The sequence below is a fragment of the Lacerta agilis genome, chromosome 13, assembly GCF_009819535.1.
Source record: "Lacerta agilis isolate rLacAgi1 chromosome 13, rLacAgi1.pri, whole genome shotgun sequence".
In the NCBI taxonomy this organism is placed as follows: Eukaryota; Metazoa; Chordata; class Lepidosauria; order Squamata; family Lacertidae; genus Lacerta; species Lacerta agilis.
In genome coordinates, this window is record NC_046324.1 from 39,634,675 (window position 1) to 39,660,709 (window position 26,035).

The 26,035-nt window shown below is 44.3% G+C and overlaps 1 protein-coding gene and 1 long non-coding RNA gene across 2 annotated transcripts; one reads left to right on the plus strand and one right to left on the minus strand.

Annotated features, from left to right (window-relative positions):
* The first annotated feature begins 558 nt into the window (after positions 1-558).
* On the plus strand, positions 559-14,881 carry LOC117056418 (cytochrome b-c1 complex subunit 2, mitochondrial). Its single transcript, XM_033166738.1, has 14 exons — positions 559-697; positions 1,285-1,377; positions 1,489-1,638; positions 3,972-4,036; positions 5,791-5,847; positions 6,363-6,487; positions 7,167-7,264; positions 8,400-8,457; positions 8,571-8,666; positions 10,444-10,643; positions 12,134-12,214; positions 12,937-13,013; positions 13,864-14,017; positions 14,622-14,881. Exons 1-14 carry the CDS (start codon positions 662-664, stop codon positions 14,703-14,705), a joined length of 1,374 nt encoding a protein of 457 aa, XP_033022629.1. The 5' UTR covers positions 559-661; the 3' UTR covers positions 14,706-14,881.
* Positions 13,488-15,911, minus strand: LOC117056419. The gene is made up of 2 exons (XR_004427731.1): positions 15,739-15,911; positions 13,488-14,383 (listed from the first exon to the last, which is right to left on the minus strand). It is a non-coding gene; the product is annotated as an uncharacterized LOC117056419 (long non-coding RNA).
* Between the last annotated feature and the right edge of the window lie 10,124 nt (positions 15,912-26,035).

Here is a 26,035-nt window from a genome sequence, read left to right on the forward strand (position 1 = left end):
GAGCTAACTGCGTCTGCATAAAATAAAAAAATAAAACAATCCATCCAGTAGCACCTTAGAGACCAACTAAGTTTGTTCTTGGTAGGAGCTTTCGTGTGCATGCGCACACTTCTTCAGATCTGAAGAATCATATCTGAAGAAGTGTGCATGCACACGAAAGCTCCTACCAAGAACAAACTTAGTTGGTCTCTAAGGTGCTACTGGATGGATTGTTTTATTTCTTTATTTTGTTTTGACTATGGCAGACCAACACGGCTACCTACCTGTAACTGCGTCTGCACAGTTTCTAGTCCTCAGGTTCTGTTTTCGTCCTTTGCCATCCAGGATTCTACCAACTGCAAATGAGAACCGGACGTGATTCTTAGCGGTGAACGCTTATCCCCTTGATATAATGGCCTGGGACGCTCTAGTCGCTTTCCTCTCCTAGTTTCCATGATGGAACAGCGTTCCCCTACCTCTACGGGGCGGGGGCGTTTCCCTAGTCGCAGGCGCTGGACGCATAGACGCGAGATTATAGAAAGGCTCCGCTTTCTCTATGGTTCGGGCGGCGCGGAAAGAGTGGTCGCGCGGCCTGGGCCGGAAGAGCCTTCCGCTTCCTGGGCGGCCATCTTGGATTTCTTCCCCGGGGAGGCTCCGGAGGGGTCTGTGGCGGTCGGAGACCATGAAGCCCATTCCGGCGGCGGCGCGGTGCCTCTCGGTGAGCAGCAGCGCTCTGGAGGCGGCGGCGGCAAAGGGGCGAGAGCCCGGAGCAAGACAGGCGCCTGGGCCGGGGAAGGCCCGATGGAGGAAGCGCAGCTCCCGCTTTTCTGGAGCGACCTTGACTCGGGCCTTCGACCGGGGAACAAGGGGGAAAGGGAAGGCCGGCACCTTTCCGGGCGCTGCTGCTGCTTCTCGCCGCTCCTCCTCCTCAGCAGCCGCTTTGGGAAGGGGGTGATGGCAGACTCCTCTTCTGCGGGGAGACTGAAGGTCGCTGCAGGAGCCTCGAGGTCGGCCTGCCCCTGGAGCCCCGGCACCGTTTGAGGCGGAGTTTCCCCATTTAATGTAAAGGGCAGGGGGTGGGGGAGAAAACGGAAGGAAAGAAATCCCCGCAAGGGGGGGGGGAGTCTCTAAGGAGAACGGCTAAGCTATCTATTTCGTAAAAATTATACATCGCTTATTGCAGACAACGGCAACACATCCAAATGCTTTACAAAAAGAGGAAACCATAAAATTCAGGAGAAATTGCAAGACGTTAGAACGAATGTGTATGGATCTAGCTTACTACTGTTGTTTCTCTCTTATTAGAGGAGGTTTTATTCTCTCAAGGCTGCGCCTAAAGTTGAAGCCCCCAGAGGAGCAGAGCAGTCAAAAATACTGCTGCACCCCCAGGATCTTGAGGTTAGTCTGGAGAGGAAGTTATTTTGCATTTTGATATTTCTGCTAATTAGATCAGCACATAGTGGAGCAGTGTGATTTCACATAGACTGATGTGTCCTCTTCTAAATGCAGATTGCAAAACTACCAAATGGCTTGATGATTGCTTCTCTGGAAAATTATTCTCCAGTTTCAAGGATTGGTGTCTTCATCAAAGCAGGCAGCAGGTATGAGACCACCACCAATTTGGGAACTGCTCACCTGCTCCGCCTTGCATCTAACCTGGTGGGTTTCTTCTTCAACTTCTTTGACTTTAGATTAAGGAAGCAAAGTGTTATATTCAGCTTATTTAGTGTTGGTATCCTAAAAGTGAAATTGGGAGGCAGGAAAGGGTGGGGTGGGGAGGTTAGTGGAGTACTTTAGAAATTCTGGAAAAACAAACGTTTGTACTACTCTGTTAAAAACCACAGAGAATACTTTTTGTTATTTTCATAGGAGAAAAAATGGTGTCAATACAAATTCAAGTAAAACACTGCATTATTCTCAGGCTGGCATGTGTGTAGCATCTACATGATGGGTTGCCTCTCCTGATTTGCCCAGGCAGTGACCATGTGATTTTGAGTATCATTATACTGCACTCTCTTGGGTAGCCCTCTTTTTTCTGCCTCCACCCAATCAAAAGTATATCCTCTGCTATCACTTCTGCTTTATGGGCCATTTGTTGTCCCTTCTGCACTGATCTTTCTTGTAGGCCTCACAGAGGTTGGCCAGTGTGAGAACAGGATGGTGGACAAGGTGGGCCTTCCAACTAATTCAGCCAGGCTTTTCAGTTAGTTGGCTTTAAAAGGCAAGTGGACAAATTCATTGAGGATAAGACTATCAATGGCTGTTGATCTTCATCCCTGTGTACTGCCTCCTAGAATCAGAAGCACCATGTCTCTGAACAAGAACAAGAGAGGGATGCTGCACTCATGCCTTTATTTTTTGTTTCTCATGAGACTCTGGTTGGCCATTGTAAGAAACTGGATGCTGGACTAGAAGGACTTTTGGTCTACTCTTGTTTTCTTTTTATTTGCTCCTTCTCTAGCCTTTTTTGCCCTTTCCTCACTCACCCTAAAAAAAAATCTCCTTACCATTCCTCATTTTCTGCTATTACTTTCCTTTTCTCTGCTGCCATAACATCTTCAGGCAAAGACAGAGCTGGCTTCAAACTGTTTTTCTAAATTGGCTCCTTCCCAGACTATGCCCAAAGCAGATTGCAGTGCAGCAGAAATAAGCTTCTCTGCCACCCTGCCCTAATACCTTACCAAGGGGCCTCTGGTAGGTGGCATACCTCTACCATCACTGAATGTCCCATTGCCTCCAGCCCTGAACGCTTCTATCTCAGAGCCCCTCTTGGGCACTCAACATGGTGTCACAAGAAGTCAAGGAGGTGGCCATAATGGTCCATGCCAGCGACTGGCACAAGGCTTGGGGAACCAGCAGTGCTGCCTCCTCTTCTGCACCTGAAAGTGCAAGGTGCTAAGATCTTGAACCAGCTGCTTGAGTCCCTTTGCTGTTTCTTCCTCCTCAGCTGGAGCAGCATCAGTTTATTTGAAAGTTTTGGGCTGCACCACTTTCCATGACCACCAGAGGCCCTTGGAGAACAATGTAAGACTGCTTTCTTGTTTTAAGGAACAGAAAATAAGCCTTTCTGAATCTCAGCAGACCCAGCAAATTTATCCAAGTAAACATCTTCATTTTCTAAAGAAATGATTTCTTCCCTTAAGGAGGCCCTGCTGGCAGATATTTCTAAGGACCTGCAAGCACAAAAAATGTCAGACACTCTTCTCCTTATTCTCCTTGTCTCTAAATATTCCAAAGGCTTAGCTGGCTTTGAGGAAGACCTCCCTTTATTAATGAGGAGGCTCTTCACTGGAGCACTAGCAGACTATTAACATGCTCTAGCACAGCTGCTCCTGGGTCACCTGAGCAAAGTGGAGGCTGGCCAGCTGATTAGCAGCAGCCACCGCCTCCCACTTCACACAGGTCTAGGCTGACTTGCCTGCTCCTTTGCCCTAGTCCTGCACCCCTAACTGTTATAAAGTGTAGAGAGCACTGCTGGATCAAGCCATTGGCCATCTATTCTAGCACCTTGTCATGGTGGCCAGCCTCTTCAAAGCCTGCAAGCAGGAACAGAATGCAAGAGCACTCTCCTCACGTGTGATTCCCAGCAACCATGAAGGTTGAACATAGTCATCATGGCTAGCAGCTGTTGATACCCTTATCCTCCATGATTTTGTCTGATCCTGTTTTAAAACCACCACATTCTATCACTGTTATCCGGGTGGGAGAAAAGGAGGTGCAGCTTTGCTACTTTCAGTTTTGTCTGGTTCCAGCATAAGGATTAAGTATATAATAAGCATTCTGAATTTCCATAGGGTGTTTATCTTGCAGCATAACACTGATTTAACATGCTCTGGCTTATTCATTATACCTGAACAGCTTAGTGATGCAAGCATTGGCTCTGTGTATTTGGTTACAGTACCCAGTGGCCAAGTTAAAACATATGGGCTAGATATGACTGAAGTTTTGTTTTGATGCCTGCAGTTGAAAGTGTAATGTTGTTTTTTCTACAGACTACAAAAGGAGCTTCTGCCTTCAAAATCACCCGTGGTATTGAAGCTGTTGGTGGTAGCCTAAGGTTTGCAATTGTTTAATGCTCAACTATGTTTTGAATAGTTATGTGGAAATGGGATTCCTCTGATTACAGCAGTTCATAGTTGGATGACTTTGAATAGCCCAAGGCAGAAGTACTGAAAATAAGGGTTGGGTGGGTTTTTAAAAAGTGATTTTTCTTGTTTTAATCTCAAGACAGGCTTCGCTTAAACATCTCTCCACTATCCAATTTTAATTGCACTTCTCCCAACAATAGTTCTTTCAAAAATGATTCCCGGTTTCATCCTGGAGTTTAATTATTTTGTTTTATATGTGCTTTCTCAAGCATGTTGGTATGTAGAACTAAACAGTGGTGATATCAGCACAGAAAGGAAGTGTAATGACAGTGAAAGAGAGTCCTGTATTTTTCATATACGCTCATATAAACCAGGGGAAATGGGCCACATCTCTAGAAACATACGACTTGTTGGCTTGGGGCATGATTCTTGCTTAGAGTGAGAAGTTGGGAGTGGCTGTGTCTCAGCAGGATAGCAAGGCTTTGCATGTAGAATGTTTTTGGCTCAGTTCCCGGCATCTCAAGGAAGGACTTGGAAAAAGTCTAGTAAAATATCTTGGAGATTTTGCCAGACTTTGTAAACAATACTGAGCTAAATATCACAGTGTGTGTAAGGGCTAGGCCAGTGATGGCCAAACTTGGCCCTCCAGCTGTTTTGGGACTACAACTCCCATCATCACTAGCTAACAGGACCTGTGGTCAGGGATGATGGGAATTGTAGTCCCAAAACACCTGGAGGGCCAAGTTTGGCCATCACTGAGCTAGGTGATACCTGGTTTTCAACGTCGCGATAACTCCCCAGCTAAACATTGTGATAACTCACCAGCTAAACACTGCAATGTTATCAGCAGTTAAACATTGCAATCTACCACAATGTCTGAAATAAGGAAGGAACTATATAGAGGTGAACAGGACAATGCCCAGGCAACTACTGCTTAGGGGCCTAAAACAGATAAATGACAATCTTATCAATCATCATACTCAAGTTTCATCAGTAGGCAATCCAAAATGAATCCCAATAGGACTTTTGGTTTGGGGCTTGCCTACCAAATGGTGATATTTAGGACAATCCAAAGTATGGCGATGAGTCATAGTGAATACAAATAATGTGGGACTGCCAGCAGACCTGCTAGGAGGCAGAAGCAGCTGGCCATGACGGTGGTACGTGTCAGCAGTAGTGGTGACAACCTGCAATGCCTGATGGTGGCGGCACAGTCAGTGGTGGCCTGTGAGTCCTCATGGTGGCAACTGGAGGGTGCAGCAGTAGCAGCAGCTTCTATCTCCTTATTTAATATAGTGTTATTGTAAACTCTTGTGATTCAGAATCACATGGCTTGTATCTGGTGCTGACCCTACTTGGAGTAAAAAAATTGAAATTAATCAACATGGGTAACTTGTGTTCATTAATTTAATTGGGTCTACACTGAGTAGAACCTGATTGGATACAACTCTTATGTCTTGTTTTATGTTTCTCAGTCAGAAGAGTTTTAGCATTGTATAATTAGTAGGTTATATTACAGTAGAAAGATAACTATTGGAGGGGACTCCTACAGTAGGCAATATACGTGTGTACTAAATCTGCATGTGGGTATTAATTGTGGTTTAAGATAGAAAGCATTAAGAGCAAAACATTTAATTGTAAGCAATCCCACAATAGGATTGTAAACAGAAGGAACCAGTAACCTCATATCAACTTTTGAAAAATGTACTTTTTCTTTTTTTAGTGTGACATCTACCAGAGAGAACATGGTTTATTCCGTTGAATGCCTGCGTGACTATATGTAAGCCTCTAGATGTGTAGCAAATCAGTTTTCAACGCATTCTGTAAGCATTCCCATTGATAAAGCAACAGAACATCATTGCATAAGTAATTTTTTTGTTCCTGGCCTTGAAATACACAGTTTGACTTTATTCCAAGCTATAAATAACGTGGCACATGTTTATCTGTGGGTCAGTTCCTAAAAGGATTGTCAGGAAGAAAACACATCTATTAATTCTGCCCTTGTTCGTTACCTAACTCCCTGTCTCTCTCTCCCCCCACCCCTGTCAATATTTTGATTGTAAGCTTCTTGGTCCAGGAGCCGTATGTGTTTTCCATAAGGTGCCATGTAGAGACTAGGTAACTTTTGAGTCTGGTCTTAGATTCTCAGAAGGAATACCATTGAAATTCGTGTTAACCCACTTACCTTTGAATTTTTATATTTTAACATCATCTTGCCCTTGATCTGCTCTCTAATATTTTGGAGCTTCAGTTGTTTGATCCTTTCTTGATATATGTTGTTCTTCCTTTATTCAGTGATACCGTTTTGGAGTATTTATTAAATGTCACAACGGCCCCAGAATTCAGGCGCTGGGAAGTGGCTGAGGCCAATCCCCGTTTAAGAATCGACAAGGCGATTGCCTTTCAGAACCCTCAAGTTGGTGAGTGTTTCTAATCTGCTGGGGACTATGAGGAGTATTTCTTTTAAGATTGTACAAGTATGAAACAATCCTTTTGAGTGGAATAGTTTCCCCCTGCCTATGGGTGGATATCACAGTTGTCTTTCCAGGATGGTGCTCGAGAGAGGTCTGTAAACGTAACTTCTCCAACTTAAAATTTGTGTGCCCTCAACAAATGATACGGCTTTAAATTAATGATTCTTTAATCTTTTATTGCTGACATTTGCAGTGATAAAGGGGGCTGTGGAGTTCTTTCTTGGAAAACATTATTCTGTGCCAAGCAGAATTTAAGGAGCAGCATTTTTTAAAAATAAAATAAAATTAATGTAGGGCTGCTTTTTAGTGGAACAAAGGTATGTGTGATTTAAATCTCAGTGGACCCACACTAGGACCTTGGATATGCCTAAAAATAGCTTTTTGATCCTTACCCAATATCCATGGTCCAGCACACTATTTTGCAGATTGTTTAGACAGAGCTAAGTGACAGTTTGTTTCCCCAGGGTGGATTTGATTTGCATATTCTGCAAGAACAGGGGCTTCACCTTAGTATTGAAGAGGAAGCTCCACACAATCAATGACAAACATGTTTCTGCAGAGCACAGCTTGGGTACAAATGATTCCTTACAATAAGTAAACAAACCTTCCATTGTCTTATGCATAGGTGTTCTTGAAAACTTGCATGCAGCAGCTTATCGGAATGCCCTTTCCAACTCCTTGTACTGTCCAGATTACATTATTGGGAAGATTACTTCGGAACAAGTAAGAGTTTAAACAGCACTTGTTAAACTTAATTATTGTAGATGAAGAGAAACTTGGCACTAAAGACATCAACTTACCGGTAATTGCAACGTTTGTCTCTTCCCTGGTCCTCCTGATGCTGTTTCGCTTCCAGTTCTCATCAGCCCCGGCCAGCACAGCAAATGGTATGGGGTGATGGAAGTTGTAGTCTGGCAACATCTGAAGGTCCAGAGGTTCCCTGTCCTATGATTTATACTTGCTCAGCAAACCACAGTTGAAAACCAGTGTTTGATCCTGGTTTATGCAAGCCATCCTTTGCCTGCTTGAATGCAACTTTGGGTTCTGGAGATGTCTCTTTTCACAGAAGCAGTAGTAAAAGAACAGCTTAAATTTACCTTGAAAGTTTTTGTTTGTAAGGAAGGTGTCATCTTTTTTTAGTAGTGGTTTGGAGGAGAATTCCCCCCCCCCCCCATCTGAGTTTATTGATCCTACCTGGATATTTTCCCTTACTTTGTTTTGGTTGGTTTTTCAACAGTGTAATCCTATGCATGCCAACTGAGAAGCCCCAGTGAAATTCAATGGGGACTTCTGCTAGACTAAGTGTATGTGATTGCAGTTTTAAAGCATCATGTTGCATTTTAACACTTGTTTCCACAAGCTGTTGCACTTAATCAAAATATTTGTGAAGATGTTCAAAATTGGTGTCACTTAAACCAGTTCTGTTCTGAAATGCCTCAAACGCTAAGGCAGTGTTCTCCTCCATGTGCTTTTTTGGAAGTGAAGCACGGTCATAGTCCAGGCAAACAGCTTATATAAGGTAAATTTTTAAAAATGGTCCTGGGTAGCTCAGTTGGTTAGAGCTTGGTGCTGATAATGCAAAGGTTGCAGGTTCAATCCCCCTATGAGACAGCTGCATATTCCTGCATTGCAGGGGGTTGGACTAGATGATCCTCAGAGTCCCTTCCACCTCTGCACTTCTATGATTCTGTGATTACCATGTCTTGCTTATGAGCTTCTCAGAAGGATCTGGTTAGTCACTGTAAAAGCAGGATGCTTGACTCGATAGACCTTTTGGTGTGATTCAGAAGGACTCTTATGTTCTTATTTTAGTTATGTGGCAGAAATACTAACATGCACATCCTCCTTTTCGACACAGCTGCACCAGTTCGTACAGAACAACTTCACAAGTGGCAGAATGGCTCTGGTGGGGCTCGGTATGTAAGGCAAGATCTGTGTCTTGTGGCTGTACTGTGGTCTTTTAAAAGACAAAAACACCCTTTGCCGCAAACCTCTGGGTTGTTCTTCTGATGCTAACACTGCCTTTCAGGTGTCAGCCATTCTGACCTGAAGCAGATTGGAGAGAACTACCTAAACATCCGCAGCGGGTCTGGCTCAGCTGGTGAGAAGGCCAAGTATCGTGGAGGTAAATGCGCTCTCTTTTTTTGGTACCTGAAGATTTCTTGACAATTCTGTAGCAGTGCTGCTGAATTAGATTGATGGGGTGAGTCCATCCTACCTTCTGACATCTTGCTGTGGGGCCATCATCTGGCCTTCAAACCTGCTGTACCCCTGCCCCAGCCACTGCATTGTCTCCTTACTCCACATCCAGGGACAACCTTTCACAAAGACCAGAGAATTCCATCACATGTTATATGGCTTGTAGATTACTGTTCCCAATGGGCATGTTACAGTTTGATACGTTTTTATCACACCCTTCCTTCCAAGGTGTTCAAGGCGGGGCATACATGCTTCACAGGAACATAAGGGCCAATGCTCAATGCTAGAACATCTGCTTTGCATGCAGAAGGTCACAGGTTCAATCCCCGGTATCTCCAAGTACAGCTGGAAATGTCCTGTATGAAACACTGGAGAGTCACTGCCAGTCAGTGCAGACAGTACTGAGCTAGATGGCTCAATGGTCTTATTCAGCACAAAGCAGTGTCTTTTCTTTGGGGGATGAATGCTAGAACATCTGCTCTGGAGAGAACCTTTCCTGAACCCCTGGAGAGCTACTACCATCAGCGTAGACAATACTAAGCTGGATGGACCCAGTGGTCTGATTTGGTATAAGGCAGCTTCCTAGGATTCTGTGTTCCTAACTGCCAGGCTGGGGCTATTTTGCCATCAAGGGCATCCTTCCCCAATCTGGTGCTCTCCAAATGTTGCTGGGCTACAACTCCCATCATCCCTGATCATTAACCGCACTGGCTGTGGCTGATGGGGATTGTAGTCCAAAACAGTTGGGGATAGCTGACCGAGGCCTTTATCATCTGCTCTTGCTGGCAGTGGTCATCCAGAGTCTTGAGTAGGGAGAGGCCTTTCCAGACACTTGCTGATGTAACTGGAGATGTCAGGAAATGAATCTGGGACCTTTCCCCTGCAAAACAGATGTTCTCCCACAGTGCTAGTCCTATTTCTCCTCAACAGTCCTGCAGGGTAGCTTAGGGTGAGAGCATGTGACTTGCCTTTCAGTGGATTCCATTGGCTGAGCAAGATGTGGACCCAGGCTGCCCTTGTCTTCAGACTAACATTAGCCATCACAATACTTTGGCCTGTGCACTTTGACCTGCTGCCTGCTGGGCAAGTGCCAAATTCTAAGGCTGCTGTAGTTTTTCAGGGTACAGAAGAAAATGAAATTTCTTGACTACTTGATCACCTTGAAAATTCAGTTTCATAATTCAGTAGCCATAATGTGTCTGTCGGTGACTTGGGCCTTGAAGATCTAGTGAGATTCTAAGCTCTCCCTGTAGCATACTTTGTGGCAGCAGCTTCAACTTCCTATCTGAAAGTCACCTTGGCTTCTCTGCGAATTTGTGTTTTGATTATGTTAGTTTTCAAACTGCATTCTAGGGAACTTTGGGGTTCCTTAGAAGCTGGATTGATAACGTTAGTGGTGCTAATCATACTTGCCAGAAAGGTATCTTAGTCATTGTGGTCTGCACAATGTGCAGGGAGCATGCTGGGTATCTTTTAGGCTTCACCCTCAATTCATGTGGAGCACTTGCCTTATTCCCATTCCATATGATTCAAGTGTGTGCTTTGGAATGTGTGCCCCAGAGTCCTCTGCAGCATCTACCAGTTTCTTTTTGGGTTTGGGAAGGCTTCTCTGTAGACAATTTGACAGAAAATGCTGTTATTGTAGGGATTGTTGATGTGTTATGCTGATGAGCATATAATGCCTCTTTTTGCCTCTCACTAAGGTGAAGTCCGAGAGCTGAATGGCCATAGCCTTGTCCATGCTGCTGTAGTTGCTGAAGGAGCTGCTGTAGGAAGTGCAGAAGCAAACGCCTTTAGAGTCCTTCAGCATGTTCTTGGGGCAGGGCCTCTCATTAAGAGAGGAAGTAGCGTTACCAGTAAGCTCATCCAAGGTGTTGCAAAGGCAACTGCCCTACCTTTTGACGTAAGTATGTAGGCTTGCGTCTGTGATTTTAACGAGAGCAAAAAAAAAAAAAAAAGGAAAGAAGTGTAGGGTTGTATCCATTGTAAGTTCTACTCAGAGTAGAACTGTTGACATTAATGGACCTAAGTTAGTTATGTTCAGTAATTTCAACGGATGGATCTACTCTGTGCAGGACTAGCATTGGATGCAACCTGTACTGTTTATATTTTTGGAAATGATTACGTGTGAAAAACATGAACTGGCTGGCTAGTGGCCGCCAAGCCAGTTTTAAGGCTCTGCTGCTTAGATACAGTGACCTAAATAATTCTGGACCCAGTTACCTGAAAAACATTCTTTATCTCCAGTGCCTTGTAAGGATGCTACAATCCACTAATGGAACCTGGTTAGTTTTGCTACAGCCTGATGATTGTTGGCTTGGAGGTGGGGTGGCTTTTTCATTGGTGGGATTGGTGGTGTGGAATGCCACTCATACTGAAATACGAGAGGCTGCATCAGTATTGGCATTCTGCCAACTGCTGAAGACACACCTGTTTAGCCAAGCATTCCCTTGGACTTGGACTTCTTCTCTTACTGATTATACTTTTTTAACTTGCTTGTTTCTTTTTAGTTTTAATTAAGGGTGAATTAATGTTCCAATGGAATTGTAATTGTGTTTTTTTAATTATGGATTCCATACTTGATTGTATGGTTGTTAAAACCCAGTTAGAAGTAATTTTAGCATATAAGTGGTATATAAATTATTTAAGTTATTATTGTCAGCAATGATGGCAACAGACATGTGGCAGAAGTCCCTTTGGAATGAATGGAATTTCTACAAGGAGTCATGGGATAGAAGCTCCCAGTGGTTTTTGCCAAAGATTTCTACCAGAGCTGCAGTGTTCAGTGCAGTTTTATAAAGTGTCTTTGATTAAATGAATCTACGGATTTCTTAAGTAATACAAGTAAATTTGCAATAGTGTGATACCTTGGTACTCAAACGGCTTGGCTCCCGAACAAATTGGCTCCTGAACGCCGCAAACCAGGAAGTAAGTGTTCCGGTTTGCGTACATTTTTCAGAAGCTGAACGTCCAACGCGTCTTCTGCTTGAGTGCAGGAAGCTCCTGCAGCCAATCGGAAGCCGCACCTTAGTTTTCGAACAGTTTTGGGAGTCGAATGAATTCCCAGAATGGATTAAGTTTGAGAACCAAGATACTACTGTACAAAGAATTACAAAAGCCACATGTGGCAAATGCCCTCTAAGAAGTGGCATTTTCCACTTCTCTTATACAAGGAGAAGTTTTCATTTGAGATTATGGCTTCTGATTGTTTTAAATTTATGCACAGTTACATATATTAACTAAAATATGAACAATCAATAATAAACTAAGGCCTGTTTCCTAGTTTGAATTTCAGCCTGTCTAAACATGAACTACTTTAAAATGCCAAAAATATTTCCACATGAAAATAGAGCTTGTTGGAATATGCCAACTGAAATCAAATTTCTTTTGCAGGCAGCAGCATTTAATGTGAATTACTCTGATTCCGGACTCTTTGGCGTTTACACTGTATCCCAGGCTTCAGCTGCTGGGGAGGTAAGTCACCAGTTGGTATTCTCAGACCAAGTTAATTGGAAACACGTTCAGTCTGCAAGTTCTGATAAGGATTTATTTAACAATTGATAGGGTTTTATGACAAATGTGTGTATTGCTGACACTGCAAGGGGTGTTTTGCTTTCAGGAAGGATGTGTTGAAAGTAGAAAATGTGTCCTTAAGTTGCTATGGTCAGAGGGATAGATGTACTTTATGTTAGATGTCTTTCTGAAACCTCTTGTGGATTAGCTTCTTTTAAAAAAATCTCCTTAATTCATATGATTGTAAGTGGGCAAACAAAGTAATCTGGCTCTGGAAAAGACCATAGTGGAAGAACCCAGATTCAGTCCTTGGCATATCCAGTTAAAAGAAAGGGATCTAGTAGTAGGTGAAAAGTAGCCCCAAAGGCCTGCTATTCTTTCTCATCCACCCGTCCATGCCCTGCAGCTTGCTCAGGGGATGGGACTTGCATTCATTCCAATTGGATATTTTCCCCCCAGTGCACATTGCAGATGCAGAAGGCCTGATCTAGCTCGGATTTTCCCTGTATACACATGTGAGGACCACACAGAGTGGTTCTCCCTCAGCCCTGCACACCCCAAGGGACAGCTCTGGCTGCATATGTCTAATAAAAATTCTAGGTATATGTAAATAAAGTGGGGGCAGGGGTTGAATTCTGACTTTCGTAGCCAGCAACAAAATATTTTCATGTTTTTGAATCAAGGTAATCAAAGCTGCTTTGAACCAAGTGAAGGCAGTTGCCCAGGGTGGAGTCACTGATGCGGAAGTCACAAGAGCCAAGTAAGTTAGCTTACCAGAGCTATTCTTGTGACCTGTTCACAGCCCAAAATCGTATATTATACTCATCCCTCTTTCTGCCCCGGCACACATTCCTGATATTCGGGAATTGTTGATGTAAATTTTAATCAGTTGTATTTTTAAGTAAAGTAAAAGCTCTCATTTTTATATCTAAATAAGAAACGCGCCTCTCATCTAGGACAAATAAGATAGGGTTGAGGCATTCAGAGAAGGCGGCGTAGCTCAATTGTTGAGCACATGCTTTGCATGCAGACGATCCCAGGTTCAAACCCTGCTTGTCACCCAGTTAAAAGGTTTGGGCAGCCTAAGATTCTAGAGAACTGCCAGCTGCTAGTCAGAGTAAGCAGTATTGATGAGGTGGACAAATACTCTGAACTGGCAAATGGCTGTTTCTTATGTAAAATATACATTATTGGACTACTTTAAAAATAAAAGAGCAGCAATGGAACACTAAAATGTATAGAAAATCTACTTTACTCTTAAACTATGGAAACCTAATAAATTGTTAGGTTTTACATGATTTCATAAAATACATGATTACAACACTTTTTTGGCCTATTTAACTGAGGGTTGTTTTTCCTCCCATGAAGCTGGATTTTCTCTCATGCCTGCCTTCAAGAATGCCTTGTGGTTTCCACAGTCTCACGGATGACCGTTTTAAAGTAATAGGCATCCTGTAACTGTGACAGAATTACAAAATGCATTGCAAATGCAAGTAAGACAATGTAAATAAATGCACTCCACATTATCCTTTTCCTGCTGATTGTCTACCATCATATTTACAGATTCCTAAGCAAGCTGCTATGCTAATTTTCCTCAATATTCTTGACAGAAACCAGCTGAAGGCAGCTTACTTGATGTCTGTGGAGTCTTCAGAAGGCTTGCTTGATGAAATTGGCTCTCAGGCCCTGGCATCTGGGGCATACACATCACCAAGTGCTGCGGCCGAAAAGATTGATTCTGTGGCCACTGCTGACATTGTGAATGTAAGTAAGGTGCCTGTAGATGACAACATAATTAGCAGCTGTCGTAAATAGAATGCTGTCTTAGTATTTAGAACGGTTTCCCCTCTTCCTGTTTTCTGTAGCGCTGACAAAATAGGTGACCTGCTTCTTGAGTTGGCCAGCAGTCCTCATAACCCTAATTCTAAGGGACAGGACTTTGCTCCAGTGACTCCCAGTCTCAGGGATGCCCATCAGAGCTGTATCTGTGAAGTGTTGACCCTAAATTTTCCATCCGCCCACACTTCCGATGGCACTTTGCTGGTGTTACCCTTTGCGTTTGGGGTGTTTGCAGTCCTCTGTGTCTGGGTTTGCTTCTCATTTTTGTCTTCTGCCAGCTGCCACAGAGACCTAGATTTGGTAGAATGCAGAATACAAATATATTAAATGAATACAAACACTGGCTTTCTGCCCCACAAATGGCTCTTCCTACACCCCACTGCAAGCCAAATTCTAATCCAGCAGTTCCTTTAAAGCTCAAAAATAGCCACTCATCAAATACAGTGATTCTGTTTGCTGATTCCAAAGCAGATGATACCTCAATCGCCTAACATTTTGTCCTCTGCTATCTTTCTGCTTTATTTTTCAGGCCGCAAAGAAGTTTGTTAGTGGGAAGAAGTCGATGACAGCTAGTGGGGATTTGGCAAACACCCCTTTTGTGGATGAGTTGTAAGAAGTTGAACAAGAGGCACAGCCTCAAAATGGACTCTGTTCTAAGGCAGTTGTGTTGACTGTCATTATCGCCCTGTATTATTTATGAGTTCCTAATGCTTTGGAGCTGTAGGTTACTTTCAGTACACTTACACCAAATAAAGTGCAGAGCTCATCCTCTTAACAGGATTCTCAGTATCTTTGTGTCTTCTGTATTGTTATGCACTTAAAGCATTTTATATTGCTCTTAATAGCAGCATCTGGTGCTTAATATAGAATTGTGTAGGTTTAGCACAACTTGAGTATCTGCTTTTTTGTTCTGGTCTTGTGGCTGGTGAACTGGTTTTGGATCAAGGAAGCCCAGGTTAAAACCTCACCACGGCCAATGGGTTCATTGGATGGCCTTGCAAGAGTCAAAATCTCAAGAGAATTGTTGAATGCCTTTAATTCTTCTAAAGTTCAGGTGCTTAAAGCATTTTAAAACAATGGGGTATGTAAGTGTGCTTAATTGTGCACACATAACCTGCTTTAAGAACAAAGAGCTATTTGAAATGGGGTGTATATGTACAAAATATAATCCCTCCCTTTCTGGTGATGGAGGGGATTCACAACATTCCAAATTCTTCCTTGGTGTTGACACCAAATTTATTGAACTGTATAAAGCATTAAAAAGCTGGACGGGGGTGGTTTTCTTTCCTTTTTTAAAAGGTAGGATATAAGTAATTAAAGGAGGGGTCAGAAATAAAGTAGGCGTGGATCAATTTGGCACCACTGTGGAATCTTTGGTTGTTACGATAATCCAAGAGGCCCTTGACAACCTTGAGGATTGTACATTGATTGGTGCATGTCATACTATCAGGCTACATGGATCAGAATTGTGGGGTGCAGGGAACCCATTCCAGCATACAAATAATGAGTTTCCAAATGTGTGTGTTGCAGTAAAATGCTAAGAACAGAATTCCCAAATCTTTGCTAATGGTTCGGCTAAAAAGTGGCAAGGGTTAGATTAATTTAGAGTCTGGCATAATTCATTTTGAAGTAATACTGTTTCTTACCTTCACAAGTAGAAGATGGCTAAGTGCTGCTCTTGCAGTTGTGCTATATAGCTTGGCTGCTAGACATCCAGAGACATGTCTGTATGAAAACTGACTGTAGTTCTTTCCCCACTGTTGAGATTATTCTCTCCCTCCCTTGAAAGAGGGAGCATTGCTTCTTTCAAACACCCAGGTTTCCTACTCGCCAAACACATGAAACCCATCAGTTGAGGGAGGGGTTGTATAAGTGAAAATCCAGCTTATAACTGGATCCAGTTTCAGAAACCCAGTTCCTGGCGGTGCAAAACTGGATCCAGTTGCCTCATTCAACTTCTTGAGAAAAGTTTTCTAGCCAAAATGCATCCGAGACAGTAGAGGAGGAAGATGACAATGATGGCGCCGCAACACCTTTTGGCATAGTCCAATATGGCGACGAGGACGTTAAATACAAACTTGAAATGTCAGCATCGCTTTCATCTTCAAAATCTTTATGAATTATAATGTCGTTACCAATGTCTGAGCCCACAGTAAATGTGTAGGTTTTCCTTTCAAAGATGTGCCAGTCTTTAGAGATCCACTTGGGTTGCTTAGACGTTTCAAAAGAAAGTGATGGTACAGCTTTGACATTAGGAAAAGCATCAGCATGTACGGTTCTGTTGACAGGAACCTCAGTGACTTCAGTTTTAGTATTGATCTCAACACTACCAAAGCTGACGACATGGCTCCCACCAGTAGGCTCCTCGTCGTCACTAACATGACAGCCGCAAGAATAATCTTCTTCTGAGTCTTCGCTGCTTGACCAAGCTTCTTCACTGGCGTAACTTGACGTCCTAAAATGTAGACAACGCAGGGAGTCTTGGAAAGCAGTAAAGCTGTGAGGATTTCTTCTATTTGATTCATAGAGGGCAGATCTTAAAGAAGTGCTCTGGCCACAGGTGTATATACTTGTGGCATTTAGTAACTCGGGAAGCGGTTGCAATTCAGTGACAGAACATAGCTTTGCAAGCAGAACAGTCCCAGGTTCAATGAAGCAATAGTTTCATTGGAAACCTCTTCCCTCTTCTGGGGGTCTGCTTGCAAAAGAGCTTTCAGATACAGTGGTGCCTCGCAAGACGAAATTAATTTGTTCCGCGAGTCGTTTCGTATTGCGATAATTTCATCTTGCGAAGCGCAGTTTCCCATAGGAATGCATGGGGGGGGAACGCAAAACGTTTTCGCCTTGCGAAGCATGACCATAGAAAAATTCGTCTTGCGAGTCACCTAAAGAACCGCAAAACCCTTTCATCTAGCGAGTTTTTCGTTGCGCGAGGCATTCGTCTTGCAAGGTACCACTGTAACCCCTGTGATGCACTTTGAAGTCCCAACAATTGGGGCTTCAAAGTACAGCATTACCTGATGTCATTGTGATGTCAGTTGATTGGATGGCCTGCTGGGTTGGGAGATAAGGATTTATCCCACTGGCCAGAAAAGGTTCCCCACCTTTTGTATAGATAGACCAGAGGCATGCCTCAGAATATGTGAGCTTTCCCTGTTGCTATACATTTCCTGTTTGGCCTAGATTATTGCTATCGTATTGCCAATCAACATATTCCACTATCAACACCCTCCTATATTTTTAAAATAAAGCAGCTGACCCTCTACTCCCTGCACTTCTGGCTTCCGTGCTGCGTTTCCTCCACCTCTTTTGTAACAACATTACAAGCTCCTTGGAAATGGGGGAAATTGTGTATAATAATTGTATGCATTAAGTCACTAGGCTAGAGCAGCCTATTAAATATAAATTATGTGCTTGGGAAAAGCTATTGCTCTGCTGCTTCAAGGTCTGCAAACAGTGCTTAGGTGGATTTTGATGTCAAACTGTTGTGGTGGAGACCTCTTTACTGGTTAATTTTATAGGGTGTGGGTGGTTGCAAAGAAGACTCTTGGATTCATGACAGCCATCAGATGAAACACCGTTTCCGGTAGCTCCCATGACCACTGGCCCCTCTCTCTCATCCTAACAGCTTGGGTTAGAACCATAGCTGTCAACCTTTCCCTTTTTTTGCGGGAAATTCCCTTATTATAGCAGTGGGGAACAGCAGGGAGGGTTGACAGCTCTGGTTAGAACACCTCTTCCTTCCATCCCTTATTTCCTCAAGTCCTGGAATTAGGAGGAGGAAGAGCAAGAACAAGAAGCTTCTGCTAAATGCTACTGGGGACTCTGTTCATTTCACTGAATGGAGTTATCCCAGTTTATAGAATAACTGTTACTCCATGTGATCCTGAATATTAATTTTTGCAAAACATCACCCCATTGTGTGGTATGTGTTTTCCAATTTCTTTTGCTAATTACCAGATGAAACTTTCACAACTCAGCAAGGGAGCAATGCTGCTGCTTCCCTTACACCATCTAATTACTGGCTCATTTTTAGCTGTTCCAAAGTAGGGGTTGGGATCTTTCTTCAGCCAGATGACCACCTTCCCTTCTGGGCAACCAAACACCTGAGGGCCGAATGCTACTGATGGAGCAGGGCCAGAGGTGCTGCTGCTGCTATTATTATTCATTCATTCATCATAAGATCTCAGGGTATAAAATACTGGATAAAAACAGGATTTACAAGTAAATAAGAAAATCAAAACAGCAAGACAATACCCGCCTCCTTCCCACATACACATTTAAAAGACTGTAGGATATTAATCAGCCAAAGGCCTGGTTGAAAAGGAATGTTTTTGCTTGGCGCCTAAAATATATAATGAAGGCACCAGGCGGGACTCCCTGGGGAAAGCATTCCATAAAATGGGTGGAGCAACACATGCAGATTCCAGCTTCACATAGTTGTCTAGGTTCTCTGCGCACATACCCTTCTCGATCCTCCGTCCAGGCAAGCAAGAGGTATTAGCAGAGGCCAAGGGCACTTGCCAGCCATCCAAAAAGATTTAGGATGTGAAGCACAACCAGTGCTTGGGTAGTCTGGGAAGAGTCCCAGCGGCCAGATGGAGAAGGCTGAAGGGCCACATTTGTCCCCAATGCCTGAGGTTCCTCATCCCGCCCTGCTCAACATTGACAGGCAGTGGCCCTTCAGAGTTTCTGATGGGGTCTTTGTACCCCTTGGAAGAGAAAGCCCAGGGATTGAACCTGGAGTTTTCTGCATGCAAAGTGTATGCTCTTCCACTGAGATACAACACACTTCGGGAAGTTGACATGGTCAAATAATTAGATTTCCAATTCCCCCTCCCCAGCACACTCATGACCTTTCCCCAAATAGTGAACTAGAAATCTACGGTTTCTTACTCTACTAGTTCGGCTCCCTTTCTTTCAGGTATGTTGTTGACGGCAGTTTCCCATCGGACTGGTAATTTCATAAATTCCCTGTAAACTTGGATCTGCAGAACGGTCCCAATGAGAGTGGTGTGCAGAAGCTGCCTTAGCTCTCGTAGTGTCCACCCTAGGACATTAGCATGCCCAATTTTAATCAGGATGTCACCTGGAAGGAAAAGAAAGCTATTAGTTTGGGGAAAAGTTGTTTGCAGAATGCACTCTTGGCTTGCTTAACCCGGTAGTTCCTACACCCATTGCTCCCCCCAGAGGTACTCAAGGGTACACAGTACCACCATCTCCGCACCCCTCCAATATTAAGTGTAACAACATCATGGTGAGTACCGGCGCCATTTTTTCTTTTTAATAAAATAAAACACTGCCTACATCTCATTGATGTACGGTGCTGGTCCCACTCAGTATAGACTTGTTGAAATTAATGGTTACGACTAATTTGGGTCTAATGCAACAAGCAGCGGAAGAGAGGGAATTCCATGGGAGAGGTTTTTTCTTTGCTGCTGTAAAAGCTCTTTCTCTTCCTACTACATACCAGCCATGCATCCCCCAGGTTTGAGGTTGTTTCCACCTGCTTACCTGGTTGGAGTTTCCCATCTCTTACTGCTGCACTTTTCTCTACCAGGCTTGAGATCTGGATGTAGGGCCCGTTCTGAATGAGGATTAAGCCTAATCCCTGTTCTCCCATTTGGATATTTGTCTTCACAGTGGCACTTAAAGTATGTTCAGATGACTCCATATCTGAAGACTCTTCATCTAAATGAGACAGAAAGCAATCCACTATTGTTTGCGCCTGCGAAAGCTTCTGGGTAGACATACTGTTTTGTTAGTGCATGCCCCCTAGCTTCTTGCTGAAGTCATACCAAAAATGTTCTGGGGTGCAGGCCCCACCCCACTTTTGTTGCCCTATGGTTCATATGTGCCTCTCCAAGTGGTAACCCTGGGGAACCATTAAAGGACAAATAATAAAACAGAATGGTGGATAGGTGGTCCAGTGTAAAACCCTGAGCAATGCAGCAACATGTCATTGATTAAATACTGCACTAGTATTTAATCAATGACGTTGCAGAATGCGCTCCCAACTCTCCTCCCACCAACCCCCCCAATCATTCTGGAGGGGTCCATAGTCTAACCCAGGCTTCCTCAACCTTGGCCCTCCAGATGTTTTTGGCCTACAACTCCCATGATCCCTAGCTAGCAAGACCAGTGGTCAGGGATGATGGGAATCGTAGTCTCAAAACATCTGGAGGGCCGAGGTTGAGGAAGCCTGGTCTAAACACTGTATAAGTTTCATGCAAGCAAATCAGAATGAACGCAGAATAAACTGGTTGCCTGGCAAAGCCTCTAGTCACTGCAGTAGCTCTTCGATTCTGGTGACACCCAAGAACAAAATCCCTGTTGGATTAGATGGAAGATCCACTGAGTCCAGTCTCCAGTTTTCCACAATGCTCAAACAGATGCCTTTGGTAGGGCTGTCATACTTCTGGAATTTCCCAGACATAGCCGGTATTCAGCCCTTGTAAACAGCGTCTGGGCAGAAATTGCTTAAATGTCCGGGAAAATCTGAATGTATGGCAACCCATGTCAGAAGTGTGAATTTTGGCAAATTTAATTAATAAAGCTCAACAACTTTTGTGTCCGGATTTTCACTTTTTGAAATATGGCAACCCTACATTTGGGAAGCTTATAGGGAGGGGGCATGCTAGCAACAGCCTCCCCCCACCCCAACTAGAAACTGGTATCCAGTGGTAGGGTGTCAAAAACTGAGCCAGCAGTAAATCATACTGTTCAAATTTGGAGTTAACTCTTTGCTGAGTGCCAGGCCAAATAAACACAGCAGTTCATCTCCAGTAGGTCTTACCCCATGAATCAGTGGCTGATACTGAAAGTCCTTGCCTCCCCACAGTCATTTAAGTCCCCTCCTCCCAGGGCTTTCCCCCAAGCAATCCAAGGCTGTGTTTGCATGCAGCCTATCACTTCTGATTCTGGGAAATGGGGTGGGGGGAGGGGAGCTGGTTGCAACAGAAGGGGGCAATACCCATGACTCTTCACCAGCCTGACTAATCTCTGCATCTTGGTCTCCTTTCTCCCACCCTTCTGCTTCAGCTTCTGAACTTCTCTCCGCCACAGACTCTCCCAGCTCACTAAACCCTGTTGCCTCTTCAGCTTTCAATATCACCTCCTCGCAGTCTTCTCCCTTTTCTCCCTCTGACCAATCGTTGTTCCATCACCACTCCCCAGCCTCTGAGTCTTCTTCCTTTGGTGGTTCCCCAGTTGGTTCCTCCCACCATTCCTCTGTGTCCAACCACTCCATGACATAGGGTGCTCAGGGGTGGAGCATCTGTATTGCACGCAGAAGATCTTCGTTTCAGTCCCTGGCGTCTCCAGGTAGGGCTAGGAAAGATTCCCTCTCTGAAACCATGAGAACCATCAATGCTAACAATACTGCGATAGATGGACCATTGGCCTGATTCAGTATACGTCAGCTTCCAATGTTCCTATGGTCAACTACTTTTGAGCATACTACCTAACACCTGCGGATAATTCTATCCTCCATTAATTTGTCTAATTCCCGTTTTAAACTTTCTAAGCTATTGAGCACCCCAACACCTGGTGACAGTGAATTCCAGCAATTAATCTTGCACTGTGTGAAGAAATCCTTTCTTTTGCCTGTATTGAATCTGCCACACTCACCTGTGTCCCATTCGTCGTAATAATCATCAGAGTCTGTTGATGAGGTTTCTTCTTCATCTGCTAAGGAAGAGAATTTGGACATGTTGCAAAGCTCATGTGGCCTAACCCTCTCAGCCAGGTGTGGGAGAACATTTGGCCCTCCAGATGTTGCTGAACCACAACTTGCACCAGTACCGGCAAACATGACCAATGGGACAGGGAGAATGAGAGTTCTACTCTGCAACACCTGAAGGACCAAAGGTTTCTCTGAGCACCTGCTCCAAGCATACGATTCATAGAATCATAGAGTTGGAAGAGACCACAAGGGCCATCCAGTCCAACCCCCTGCCAAGCAGGAAACACCATCAAAGCATTCCTGACAGATGGCTGTCAAGCCTCCGCTTAAATTCTCCTCAGCTTAATGGGCTCCAAGACCCAGCTCCCAAAACTTAAGCTCAGAGTTATACAGCAAATCAGTTTCATTCCAGATGTATTTATTTCCAAGGGTTAGGACCCAAAGAACTCTGTGAGACATGCTAGCTTTCAAAACACCTTCCCCAGGAAGCATTGGAGACTGCTGTTGGAGAAATGTGAGCCCCAAAAGCCCCATTGGGCATGCTGGAATTAGTTGCACAGTTCTTTGGATCCTGGCCACAATACCTGTCTATCAACATCTGAGTGGTTCATTTGGAAATCCTGAAAAGAAAACAAGGAGTGTTCATGGAATCGCAGAATTGTGGAGCTGGAAGGGATCCCAAGGATAGTCCAGTTCAACTCCCTGCAATGCAGGAGTCACAGCTAAAGAATCCCTGGCAGATAGCCACCCTAACCATTGTTTAAAAACCTCCAATGAAGGAGAGTCCACCACCTCCAAGGTGGGCCAATTCCATTGACCCACAGCTCTTACTGTCACATGGTTATTCCTAATGTTTAGTTGGAATCTCCTATCTTTAGATTTGAATACATTGGTTCAGGTCCTATTCTCTGGAGCAGCAGAAAACAAGCTTAATTCACCTTCCATGTGATAGCCCTTCAGATATTTGGAAGATGGCTTTCCTATCACTTCTTTTCTCCAGGCTAAACATACCCAACTCCCTCACCCATTCCAGACCCTTAATCATCTTGGTTGTCCTCCTCTGCACATGTTGCAGCTTGTCAATATCCTTCTTAAACCATGGTGTCCAGAACCCAGGTAGGGTCTGTGTTGAGATGCAACCCCATAATTCATGGAGCCAAGTGTATAGGACAATGAGGTCACAGTCCAGTGCCATCTCAGCGTCACAGGGACAATCTCAACAGTTTCCATCAAAGAACTGCTGGCAATAATGGGAGCAGAATGCATACACATCTTACATTTAAAGCACATGGCTCCCCCCAAAGAATATTGGGAACTATAGTTTACTTTTTACAGAACTACATTGCCCAGCATATTTAACTACAGTCCCCACATTTCTTTGCGGGAGGTCGTGTGTTTTAAATGTGCTTTGTGTATACAGATGTTTAGAGGAATCTTAAGCAAATTCTGGTGTTGTGATTACCTGCTGGGAAATATGTCGGACTTTTGAAAGACAATTTTTTTTTGACGGATGGTCTTCTGATGGATGGCCGTCTGACTGATGGTCTTCTGACAGATGGCCGTCTAACAGATGGTCTTCTGACGGATGGTCGTCTGATAGATGCTCTTCTGGCGGATGACCTTCTTCTGGCGGATGACCTTCGTCTGCTGAATGACATTCTCCTGTCAAATGAAGTTCTCACATCAGACAACCGTCTTCTGGCAGATGATCTCCTTCTGTCAGATGACCTTCCTCGTTCATATGACGTTTGTCGCATAGATGGCCTTCTTTCATAAGATGAGCCTCTTCTACCGGAAAACCTCTGATGGTCCATGTTGACAAAGCCTCTGTGGAGTCTCTGTGTAGCCAAAGACAGTCAGAGAAATGCCTCTGGAATGCCTTTTGGGAAAAGACCACCAGCCTACAGTGTCATGCGAAGGGAGAACGCTACGGTAGGCAAGGTGACATTGATGCCTAGTAACAGTTTAGAATATTAGCACTGTGGAGTTCCAAGATTCTTGGTATCTCCAATGAACATAAGAAGAGCAAGCGGGGTCAGGCCAAAGACCCATCTAGTCCAGCATCCTGTTCTCATAGTGGCCAACTAAATGCCTGTGGGAAACCCACAAGCAGGATCTGAGCACACAAGAACTCTCCTCTCCTGTGGTTCCCAGCAACTGGCATTCGGAAACACCTGTGGAGGTGGAGCATAGTCATCATGACTGGTAGCGATCAATAGCCCTCTCCTCCATGAATTTGTCCAATCCTCTTTTAAAGTCATCTAAGTTGGTGGCCATCACTGCCTCCTGAGAGAGCAAGGTCCATAGTTTTACTATGCACTGCAGGAAGAACTTTATTTCATCTGTCCCGAATCTTCCAACATTCAGCTTTATTGGATGTCCACAAGTTCTAGACACGTTGCAGGGAAGTGCAGAAGCAATCCAAAATGAGCTTTTATTTCGAAATGAAGCCAGTTAGTCAATATGTGCTTTTCAAGAGCAAAAACAATGCAATAGAAAAACAAAAAAATCATAATCATAGATTGTGTGTGGACTTTGTAGAAAAATCAAGTACTTGGGCTGCATTTACATTGTACCTTTAAAACACCTTTGAAGCACACCCTCAAATAATTATGGGCACTGTAGTTTGTTAAGGGTTGCTGTGAATTGCAGCTCTGAGAAGTAGACTATAGTGTTTAGAATTCTTTGTGCAGGGAAATGTGCTTCAAAGGTGTGTATGCTGGACCAGTCTCTATAGATTCTAGAATAAAATGTTGTGTGTACACAGCCTAAGTAGGAACGATACTTAGGGCCTTTAGCAGGGGGTTTACATATCACTTGCTACTAGATTAAAAAACAACAAGCTGAAGATGCCAAGAACTAACTGTGGGTATTCAGCTACTAACACCTGTCTTCTGCTACTGAGCAAGGGTTTTTCCCCATGGTACTTTCCAAAGCCTGGCGTTGAAATTGACTTGAGCTGGAGTGGGGTGGACAAGACTAACTTTGGAGAGCGGAGCATGTCTGAGGAAAAATTAGTGGGTGCAGGATGGGTTGAGCACCCCTTTTACTGATTGTCCTGTGTGAGCACCTCTCCTTCCTGTTTGCTCAGATAATGTGGTCTGTCTTATGTTCCACTGTACTTACTTTCAGGTACTTCTGTGCAGGACTGCAGCTTGAATATGGCACTTTTATACCTTGCAATTTGTGCAGAAGGGTCTAAAAATAAACTGGATAGACAGTCTGCAGCTTAAATGTCACATGGCAATTAGGTTTCCGTGCACCAGTGTTATGGGTGTTTATTTCTAGATGCCCATTGAAAGGAAGGGGTGTTGCTATGGCTAAATATATTTTTAGAATCCATACGACTCTGTGGCTTTGGAGTTGCTAGACTTGGCAGTCTAGAATACCAATCATTGGCCATGCATCCTACACCCTTGGTTGCAAGTGGCCCAGATATAGATTTCTGGCTACTTGTAAAAGAGCAGTAAAATATAGTTAGCAAATCCCTTACACATGCTCTTGATCTTAGGTATTGTTCTCTCTGAGGTAGAAAATATATGGCTGCACAATTTCAGACTGTATTAGGTGGCCTGCCTTGCCCAGGAGAGTCCAGGAAGCTCAGGTGGCAGCTGGCAAGGGTCTCATACCCCTCCCCCCGTTCTATCCTCACAACAGCCCTGTGAGGTAGGACAGGTAAAGAGGTAGCGAATGGGGATTTGAACGTGGCTCTCCTAAAGTCTTGCTCCAGCACCCATAAAAATCCTTAGTATGTAAGTAGTAGTATAATAATAGCACAACTTTCCTTTCCCTTTTTCTCAATTAAATTCCCCTCAGTAAAAATAATTATATTTATTTATTTAAATTGGCTAGCTCCGCCCCCTTCCTCAACGCTTCCCCGTCGCCGAGCCCTGCCCCTAAGCGAGCCTCAGCCCCGCTCCGCCCCGCCCTTTAGCACCGCCCCTCACGTGCTCGCGTAGCATTACATCTCTACAACCCCGCCCCTTCACCCTGTAGGAAGCCCCGCCCTTGAAGCCCGCCCTCTCCGCTCTAAGCCCCGCCCAATGCTCTTGCCGCCGCCGTCTCCTTAGCAGGCCCCGCCCCGTCTGGGACAAAGTGTGAAAGGCGCGGGGAGAGATGAGGACGAGGGCGTGAGCTTTCGCTTCCGGGTTGCGCGGCTGCTGCTCGGGTTTTGCTTCCGGCGCCGTCCCGAGTCGGGACGCGGGGCGGGGGGGCCGAGCCCGCTCCTGTGGCAGCGGCTCCCTGAGGGCGGCGGCGGC